The sequence below is a fragment of the Alexandromys fortis genome, unplaced genomic scaffold (assembly GCF_014885135.2).
Source record: "Alexandromys fortis isolate MF-2015 unplaced genomic scaffold, M_Fortis_MF-2015_v1.1 scaffold_31, whole genome shotgun sequence".
In the NCBI taxonomy this organism is placed as follows: domain Eukaryota; kingdom Metazoa; phylum Chordata; class Mammalia; order Rodentia; family Cricetidae; genus Alexandromys; species Alexandromys fortis.
In genome coordinates, this window is record NW_026067974.1 from 10,537,161 (window position 1) to 10,547,228 (window position 10,068).

Genomic DNA, 10,068 nt, shown 5'->3' on the forward strand with positions numbered 1-10,068 from the left:
GGGATTAAAGGCGTGCGCCACAACCGCCAGGCTAAAATTTTCCTTTTGAGATTCAAGATCCTTCTTCTGGCCTCTGGAATTATTTTTTTAATATTTATTTATTTATTATGTGTACAATATTCTTTCTGTGTGTACGTCTGCAGGCCAGAAGAGGGCACCAGACCCCATTACAGATGGTTGTGAGCCACCATGTGGTTGCTGGGAATTGAACTCAGGACCTTTGGAAGAGCAGGCAATGCTCTTAACCTCTGAGCCATCTCTCCAGCCCCAACGTGACATTTCTATGTGCCCTCTCCTCAGACCTTCCTTATCTGGATGCCACCCATCTTCATCCACCTTCTCCTCTCTAGTCTTCTGGCCTCCCTCAGAGGATAGTGTGAGTGAGCCTAGTCTATCTTCTGGCCTCCCTATCCCTCCGTTCAGAAGCACACTGAAGGAAGTGGCAGTGGTAATAATTGTAGTTACTACTCAACTGCTGGTTATACCCCAGGCACTGCGCTCACGCCACAACAGCCCAGAGAGGCACTCGCCTCCTCAACAGAAGAACTCTGAAAGGCAGCTAGATAAGATCACACATCTCTAGGTAGCAGAGCTGGCATTTGAACAAAGATCACTGTTCAGGTACCCTGGCACTTCACCCCAACTGGCTTATAGGCCAAGGAAGCAAGTAGATCAGCCCACTCCCAAGACTCAGCCCAGCGGCAGCTCGTCCCCCAACATCACAGTCCTTATCCGAAGAGCGGACAGTATAACCAGACTAGTGGAAAGATCACACTCTCCCGGACTCTAAGAACACCAGGATGATGGGCCAGGGCCACAGACTACTGGGAACGGAGCTCCTCTGCCTGCCTAGAACTTTGTACCTGGCCAGGGAGCAGCAAATAATACTGCACAGACACAGGAGATAAGGACTCCGCCCTCTCCGGGCTGGGGCCTCTCTTCCCTCCTACTGTCAGAGCAGGAGGGGCACCAAGGCCAGGAGCAAAGGCAGCCCTCCACAACAGAGAAGTGAGGAAGACAGACAATACCAGAGCACCAGTAGTAACCCCCGACCCTACTCCATTTGTAAGCCCTGTCTGGACTGACCTTGCTTGGTGGCCAACCCCCGACCCAATTCCCCCAGCCAGGCCTGTGAAGTCAGAGGCTCAGGTCAGAGGAACAGCAGGAGGCACAGACAGTGGGACTCTGCTCCAACGTTCCAGGGCCTTCTCCAGCTTCCTCACACCCACTCTGGCTTTCTCCCCGGGCCACTCGAGAATCCCCACCCCTGCCAGGCAAGAGCTGCTGCCCACACAGCCAGCCGATCCCCAGGGCCAATGGGAAGCAGAGTCCAGACGCAAGGCTACCAGAACACGTTGCACTTTATTTTCTCTTTCAGAATACTGTACAAAGGGCATAAAAATCCTATTCACACTCCGCTTAGAAAGACCAGAAGGTGAAAGTTCCCTATGATACACGGGGTTGAGAATGAGGGTGAGGGGAAGAAAACGGGGTGCGTGACTTCCCTCCAGCCCCTGGCAGAGGGCTCAAGCACCCACATCTTTCCAAAGGAACATGCCCCAATCGAACCAGCGAGGGGAGAAGACAGCCCCTCTCAGCTTAGTGTCAGGCTCTGTGACCCACCTCTCTTTGGGCTGAGGAGACAGTGCCTGCAGCTGTCCCTACTAGTGCCCTGTTTGGACAAGGACCCTACAGCATTGTGGAGCCCACTGACCTCATGTGGAGGTGGCCTACCGGCCCCTCACATGCATGCCACACAAGAGGCACTGCCCCGGCACAATCTAAACGGGAATACAAGCTGAAGGGCTGAAGAAGAGCTGCGCCCTAAAGCTTCCTCATACACTGCTAAGGGAAGCCTCAAATTGGACCTGTGCTTCTGAGGACTCACAGGACTCCCTCTTCCAGCCTGGGCACACCCTCATACCAGGCCAGGAGCTCCAACCCCCTCCCCATCACCATCATTCTGTGAGTAAATGAACCCTCCAAGCCAACCCTCCTTTCAGCCCACACCCAGAGGAGGCTGGGTCTGGCTTCTCCTCCCAGACCCTCTTTTTACACTAATCCATATCAGCTGCTGTTCTCTTGACCATTTTAAGACCCCACCCTACCCCTGCTCAGAGCTCCCCTTTCCCCAGGACCAGGGCGGCAGCATCCTGGCCCCCACTTCTACACCAGGTGTCCCCCAACCCCATCTTACAAGGACGTCAATGAAGTCTTGACTGCTCTACCTGGAGGGCAGAGGCAGCGCAGCCTGCGCTTCCAAGCGACAAAAGTGAGACAATGCAGAAGCCAGCCGTACCGTCTCTCTGCCCCTTCTCAGAGGTTAAAGTGCTATGGCTGCCTGAAGGCAAACAAACCAACAGGGGTTTTTCCTGGCTTCCTGTACCAACTTCTCAGGTCCACAGTCAGTCGGAAAGCCCAGCCCCTTTCATGACCACCCCCATGGCATCTCTATTCAAAAGGCAAAAGGAAAAGATCAAAAACTTCAGAATGGGTTAGAGCCCAAGGGCCCCACCCTAACCCCACTACAAGCTACTCCAAGTCGGCTACTGGGGAAGCGAGGGGGAAGCCAGGCCCAGGGCGCACCCCCATCTCTGGCAGTGTCCAGAGACTCCTATCTTCAGCATCACAGCAAAGGTCTTCTACCCTTCCCCTGCCAACCCGGCTGGGGAAGGGGCTGCAACCTCAGTACTTATTGATTCCAAAAATCCGGACTCCATGGAGCTGGGGCAGCTTGGGGATGAGCACACTCATCAAGGAGACAGTGTTGAGTATGAAATGGATTTGGTCATACTTGGTGTAGAAGCTGGTAAGGAAGTACCTGGGGGGAGCAGGGGAGGGAGATGAAAATCAGGGTCCCGGATAGGAAGTGGAGAGACAGAGAATCACCAGCTACAAAGCCCTCCTGACCTACCCCCAGCTTACCCCAGGCCTAGGAGGAAAGTCAGAGCCAGGGAGACCCAAGGCCCATGGTGACCCCAGATATGTCACTTCCTTCCCTCTGCTCATCCCTACGCCAAAGACCAGAGATGAGGGGAGTCTGAGCACTCACAGTACAATCGGTGTGATGGTCAAGAACTTCCTAGAGGCTGTGAACTGGACCCCATAGTCCATCTGCTCCCAGTGGGTCAGCAACCTGGCTTTGCCCTGGTCTGGAGTCTCGAAAGGTGTCCCTTTCACCGTGTGCAGGAAGATGTACATGCCCTGAAAGGAGGGGCCTTCATCAGAAAATACAAAAGGCAAGTAAACTCCTAGCCTGACTTCCCCACCGGTCACACACAGAAGCAGCTCCAGGTAGACTGCCACCTCCTCTGCCGCAGTGGCAAAGGCAGGCAGACTCAATACATGACAGGGCACCCAGGAGCCCACATGGTGGGAGAACACAGGAACTGCGTAAGGGGAGGGGTTAGCCACGGAATGGGCATACATGCTGCCTTCCAGTCCGACTGGGTCTCTACGTGCCAGCTAAAAGGAGCAAGCCTAGTAGCAAGGATGAGTTGCCTGCTTGCTGAAGTGTGGTACAAGGCAGCAGGTCTTAGGGAGCAGAGAGTCAGAAGAACACGGTTTGGGATCCTATCGTGGGAAAGGAACGCTTCTGCACTAGATTCCTGGGACCTGGGGAGCATCAACAAGGACTCAGCTCTCAGCTGGCCGTCCTCCACACACACCAGCCAGTCAGTCCAGCCCTTCCTGAAGACACAGAGGATGTGCAGATTTCATTCTTGTAGGCATACTACAGCCCACAAGGGGGAGCAAGGCAGAGATACGAGCTGGTCCTGGGCTCTGGTGACAGATGCTGACAGGACCTGCGGAGTCCGTCCAGTGACTCTCAGCTCAGGCACTGAACAGCCCACATGGTGGGAGAAACGCGGTAAGCAGGCTCTCACCAAGTTGTGGATGAGGTTGGTGAGGGTCCAGACGACAGGGACGCTCACGAAGGGGATGCTCAGCAGCACGACGTGAAGGAGTCCGATGGCCAGCACGTAAGAGAGCCAGATGCCGCGGCTGTTCATCACCCGCGTGTTGGGGTTCACCTCGCTGTGTGCCGTGCCCACATTCATCCTGCCACCCCTCTCGACTGCTGCTCTGCAAACAAGCAACACAGGTGAGACAGGTCACACCACTTTCCCTGCCCCCTCACACCCAGAGCCCCACAGAGGTTCCCTGAGAACACCACACCACCGGCCACTGTTTCAATCCTCCAGCTCAGAGGCTGGAGAAAGTCCACATGAATGTAACGCTAGCCATTACATCTCTGGGATGGGATTAGCTCCGGCTGTCATGCGTACCATCCACTGGGACTACATGCTGACAAAGTCTTGGTGGACAAGTCACCAAGAGATGCCCGGCCCAGACTATAGAAATCAATGTCCGTTCCCCAACTCACCCCCTAGAATACCCTGAGGCCCTCTTCCCGCTGGGTGGGATGAGAGGCTGCTCTCTCAGAACTCTCCAGAATAACCTCTGCTGGCTCTTACTGGAGAGCTGATAGAAGACATCCCCTGCGCTAAGCCCCTCCCCAAAGGAGCAAAAGCAGGCAAGGCCTGTGGGCACAGGCAGCAGTGGATGAAGTACTCTAGGGCTACTCTTTCTGCCACCCCTGTTTTTCCAATCCTGGATTTCCTCAAGCCCAGGCCCAAGAGGACTGACAGGGCCAGGAGAAGAGGGAAAAGAAACAGCGAGCCTAACATTTCGACACACAATGACCCATCCATTGGGACGTTTTATCCATTTGGCATCTGCTCAGGCTAACTCTCGTGGGGTGCTACCATTAGGCTGCCAAATGACCAGAGCCCTTTACTCCACCAGAGAGGGAGAAACACAGGACAGAGCACACAGCCAATATCCATAGTTCCCACAAGTGGGATGTGGGACCCGTATCAGCCTACCCCTCCCAAGGATACAAAAGTACCTGTGGCTTCCCTCTTACCTCCTCCCTTCTTGGCCCCACCTGACCTCACCTCCCTTCCCTGGATCTCTTTGTGGGTGTGAGTTAACAACAGCCTTTGCTTGCCCAGCTCCACTGGTAAAAGCTCTACAGCAGGAGGAACCAAAAGGGTTACCCTCAGTGCCCAGAAAACAATGATAGCAGCAACCCACAGTGGCCAGAGGGGAGAATGGTCTGTCCCTTATCCTGGGAGCTTGGCTGGCCCCAGATTTCTGCCGACAGAGCAGAAGGCATCGGTGTGCTTGGTTACCTACCTGGCTTAGGGTCCTGCCTGGTAAAGAACCCAAGGTCATCAATGTGCTTAACAATGCCACCTTTTCAAGATGGACAGAAAAGGATAGCAGAGAGCAATAGTCTGGAAGCATAAGACCAGCTCCCTCACCCCGCTGCAATCACCTCACCCCCAGACTCAGATGCTATCTCACCCAGCTAGGACTCCAGCCAAGCCTCCTCCACAGGAGCCAAAATTCACTCAGATAAGTTCCTTAAGTATAATGGAAGCAAGTTTCCTTTTCTCAGCTACCTCGGGAAACAGAACGAACAGCTCCCCAACAAACAGACCCGAGAGTTGGTCTAGGGTGCATCTGGTGGAGGTCATACCCCTGGGACCAAACCCCTGGCCCATTAAGGCGGATAATTGGTCCCAACAGAAACCCAAACAACTAGAAAGCCAGTTGTTTACCTTCCCAGACCTTAGGGCTTCAGTTTCCCTAACACAGCCCCTGGGACAGCTGTGTAACAGCCTCCACGTGAGGGGCAGGGACTGACATGTGCAGTCTCTGAAAGATGATTACGGTGGGGAAGAGAGTTATCTCCCCAGAAACTGCTGCCCCTTCCCACAAGCCAGCCCTCCAGGGGCACAGCCACAGACAGAACTCACTTTGCTCAGGAATGACAAAAGTCTGGCTGAGCCGGGCGATGGTGGCGCACGCCTTTAATCCCAGCACTAGGGAGGCAGAGGCAGGCGGATCTCTGTGAGTTCGAGACCAGCCTGGTCTACAGAGCTAGTTCCAGGACAGGCTCCAAAGCCACAGAGAAACCCTGTCTCGAAAAACAAAAAAACAAAAACAAAAAAATTCTGGCTGAATACCAGGATTTGAAGACCTTCCACCCCTTTCTGGCTCAATAGGGCATTTAGCAAAGCTTAGCTGACCCCGTGGGAATCGTCTTCCTCAAGCCTGGATGCCCATGCCCTTTAAACCAGGAGACCCCTTGCACTCTCTCCCACTATGCCCCCCCCTCAGAAAAAGACTGAGCCAGAAAGCACTTGAGACTTTCATGTGGCTCTGTGTACATGTCACTTCCATCAGCACACAACTGACCTTTCTCCCCTAAGTGAAGAAATACGAGCCTGGCAGAGGCAGAAAGATCTGGGGCAGCCAGGCTGAAAACTTCAGCTACCACAGCTGGCAGGTGGCTGCCAGGACCAGGCCCTAATGTGGTTTCATAACCTGCCTCAAATGAGAGCCCGAAGCAACTCAGTTTTGCTAACCACTTTTTTGCTACAGCTTTTTCCCCCTTTCCCGTCTGGTCCCAGACAGTCTGTCAGACACTCATGCCAAAACCAGATTATCCCCCTGCGTGGCCATCCGGTAAGCACTTCCCATTCCCTCCCCAGCTGAAGGCTGGCCCTTTGCGCAGCAAACTTGTTCCCAAGGGATCCCAACGGGGAGTTCATGCAGCAGACAATATGTCTCTTCCCCTCGGCCCACCCCCAAACTGCAGGACCAAGGCGGTCCTTGCTGGCCCAGACTCCTTGGGAGTGGAAAGAAAGCGAAGCCCCACTGACCAGAAGCGAGGAAACTCCTTCCATAGGGCCTGCCGCTCTGCTCCGCAGCCTGGTACCTAAGCCCTAGGAGCCTGGCAGGGTTCGGGGCCCAACCCCCATCTCCACGCATTCACTCAGCCCCGGAGGCAGCCAAACCTTTATCCCTGTAGTCCAGCCGTTCCCCGCCTCCCACCCCCAGCTGAAGCTCTCCTCCCGGACGCCCCACCCCCGGCCTCCCGCTCCCAACTCCTTCGGCTGATGCACTCACTCTCTCCACCCCCAGCCAACCCAGCTCAGGTCTCCTCCAGCGCGGACGCCTCCTCAGCAGCAACCTTACCTCTCGCCTCTCCTACCCCTGGAGCCTTCGGGCTTCACCACTCCGAGGCCGCCCGTAAGGACTCACCGCGCGGGGCCGGAGGTCGAGGGCCCGGGAGAGGAGCCCGAGAACCCGGGCCGCGGCCGCTCCAGCAGCTGTAACAAACCAGCAGCGGTAGCCACCCCGCTGGCAGCTCTGGCCGAATCAGCTCCCTGAGCCGGGCTCCGTGACGTCACTGCCACGCGCCTAAACACGTTGCGCCTCTTGGGAAGTGTAGTTTCTACACTGCCTCTTCAGCCGCCCGCCCAGAGCCTCCTGGGAGTTGTAGGCTTTTCCCTGGGCTACGTCTCCGAGCTCACCCCAAGCTTCTGAGCTGCCGCACGGCAGAACGTCTCATCCTGACGCAATAGTGAGATCAGGTGGAGTCTCTTTGGTGCGTAACAATCCCAGCTTTTGCATCTGCGCCCTTCTAGTAAACGCAAGAGCGGTTTGCCCAAGCTCTCGTTTTTTAGACCAAGAGACTCAGAGTTAAATAACTTGCAGTAAGGCCCTGCTGAGATAGTCTAACCTTAAGTGCAGAGTTTTTTCCACGAAACGTCGCTGCCTAGGCCCCAGACTGATTCTAGAAGCCAAGAAGGGCGGCCCTTTGTCCTGAAGGAACCCACCCACCCACCCGCCCCCACTTGGGATCACATTTTCAGAGCCTTGGTTGGGTTGCGTGTCTGTAGGGTAGGGACGGGAGGCTGTGGGCATCGTTGGTCTACCTGGTTGCTACATTTAATCCTTGCTGACGTGGGTCTGGCCACATCCTGGATCTCTCCGTATCAGATATCAGATAGGATGTGTGCCAAAGGAAGAGTCCTTACGAACAGTAAGGAGCTTTAAGTCTCTGTCTCAGGTTAGCATGGGTGGCTTTACGCAGTGAGCCTCTGACCTGCAATTTTCATATCTGGAAGCTCTGAAGAGAAGGGCACAGATTTTACTGCTAGCTACATAGAATGTAGGTACGCCTTTATTGGCAGTGTAACCCTGGGCAAATTACTCTCTTAATCTCAATTCCACAGCTGTGAAAACCTACCTCCAAGGTGGTTTTGATGTTTCAAAAGAATGTAATATAAAGCACCTATTACATTGTAGGAACTGAACTAAATAGGTCTTAAGCTCTTCTGAGCCACGCCCAATGTCCACGTCTACAAGAGGGCCCCTCCTGTTGGTCCTTTCCACTTCCCCCGCCCATCTCCTAAGTCCCGTGCCCATAAGTCCTGGCAAGGCAGGAATGGCAGGATCAGATGTTAATAGATACCAACCTGGCCGGCTGTAAATGCACATGAACTGAATATGCAGGGACAGGAAGGAGAAGGCTTGCCCAGACAACCGGGGAGGCATTTTCCTTCCACCCACCCATCCTCAGGGAGCTGCCAGAAAATAGTGGTCGCCAGGCTGGAGTGGGAACCCTGGGAGAAATAGTGAGTGTGCATATGACCTACCTAGAGTTAGGCAGCTTCTCAAGCACTTCCAGAGCCAGAGGCCCTTTAGATCCTGGCAGCTAAATAATTGTCCTAGATGTTGAACATGCCTCGCAGAGACCTGCTCAGCAGCAGAGTCAAAACAACGGTTCATTTTTTCCAAAGTGAACCTGCTTGGTTGCTTTGATTTCTCTCTGGGGTTCTCCCATTGTCCATCAAGCTGGTTGAGCTTGGATCTTTGCCAGCTTTCTCACATCTCTCTGAAGGTCAGGGTCTACGTCTCAGCAAGGCCCTCTGACTAATACCGAGTCTATGGGCAAGGTCACTGGACATGTCACAGCCTATTAATAGCTCCTGTTATCAAGTCGTTGCTTTTGACAATGGAGATGGACCAAGGTCCAGCTCTTTCTGCCTTGTGGTAAGTTGTGGGGCACATTCCACTTGAGTTAGCTGGCGTCCCTGTCATCATCTCTAACTCACTGCCTTCGGAATCACCAAGTCTTCAGCAAGCGTCCTTTAGCTGTGTTGGCCTGAGCACTATTCGGGAAGAGTGACAGCTCTCGTGGTGCCAGGGAATATGCAACACCCGTGGACAAACAATTGGCGCTGTGTGCCAAGGGAAGAAATTGGTCCATGCCTAGAAGGCATGATTGTACTTTCCATAGCACATCCTAAGAAAGTGAACCCATGTACATGACAAGACTCCATGTGTGAGCCCGTATATCCCAGAAATGTCTATAGTAGTCCAACCCTGAGAGCAACCTGAGTGCCCAAGAAAAGAGTGAACATTCTATCCACACGGGATAGAAAAATATGAAACCGTTTATGGTTGTAGAAACCACGTGGCAGCATGGGGAAACAGTTGCCAGGTTATACGAAAAGATAAGGATAGAGACGAAGCATTTCTCGGGTATATCAACAAAGTCTAGATCAAGGGAAACATAGATCTGGTGCTGAGTGCCTGTCTGTTGGGACCATTTGGAGTCCTGGCCTCCAGCTGCTCTTCCCTGTTAGAGATCTTTACTTTCCTTCTGAGGTGAGTTACTAAAAGCTGTGTCAAAGTTGTTTACCAGCTCTGCTTCATGAGCACGTGTTGCCTTGGCCTTGAGGATCAGAGGATCACCTGTTGGCCCACCTGACTGTTGAGTATATAAGCCTCCATGGTGCTTTTGAATAAAGGGCTTCATACCAGTGCTTACAGGTCCGTGTCTCTGTCTCTCTGTCTGTGTATGTTTCAACCTCCAGCCCCTTGCCCAAAGCTCGCAGACTGTATGATAGCACATAAAGCACAGACGGGCGCTGCGAGCTGCACCTGCCATCCCAACATTCTGGGAAGCAGGGACACGAAGTTCACAGGTTGGAAGTCAGCCTGGAGAATACAGTGAGTTCTAGGACAGCCTGGGCTACATAGCAAGGCTCTATGAATCTCAGCACTCAGGAGGCAGAGGCAGGCGGATCTCTGAGTTTGAGGCCAGCCTGGTCTATATAGAGCTAATTCCAGGACAGGCACCAAAAGCTACAGAGAAACCCTGTCTCAAAAATCAAAAAAAAAAAAAAAAAAAAAAAAACC

General features: G+C 53.7%; 1 protein-coding gene across 8 annotated transcripts; it reads right to left on the reverse strand.

Annotated features, from left to right (window-relative positions):
• Positions 1 to 1,343: 1,343 nt before the first annotated feature.
• Positions 1,344 to 7,275, reverse strand: Ormdl3 (ORMDL sphingolipid biosynthesis regulator 3). 8 transcript variants are annotated; one of them, XM_050157184.1, is made up of 4 exons: positions 7,120 to 7,275; positions 3,888 to 4,081; positions 3,053 to 3,204; positions 1,344 to 2,821 (listed from the first exon to the last, which is right to left on the reverse strand). In XM_050157184.1, exons 2-4 carry the CDS (start codon positions 4,059 to 4,061, stop codon positions 2,686 to 2,688), a joined length of 462 nt encoding a protein of 153 aa, XP_050013141.1. In that variant the 5' UTR covers positions 4,062 to 4,081; positions 7,120 to 7,275; the 3' UTR covers positions 1,344 to 2,685. The 8 variants fall into 8 exon arrangements, with proteins under 8 accessions (XP_050013141.1, XP_050013140.1, XP_050013142.1 ...); XM_050157183.1 differs by having other exon boundaries at positions 3,888 to 4,086; positions 7,120 to 7,263; XM_050157185.1 differs by having other exon boundaries at positions 3,888 to 4,086; positions 7,054 to 7,209.
• Positions 7,276 to 10,068: the final 2,793 nt, after the last annotated feature.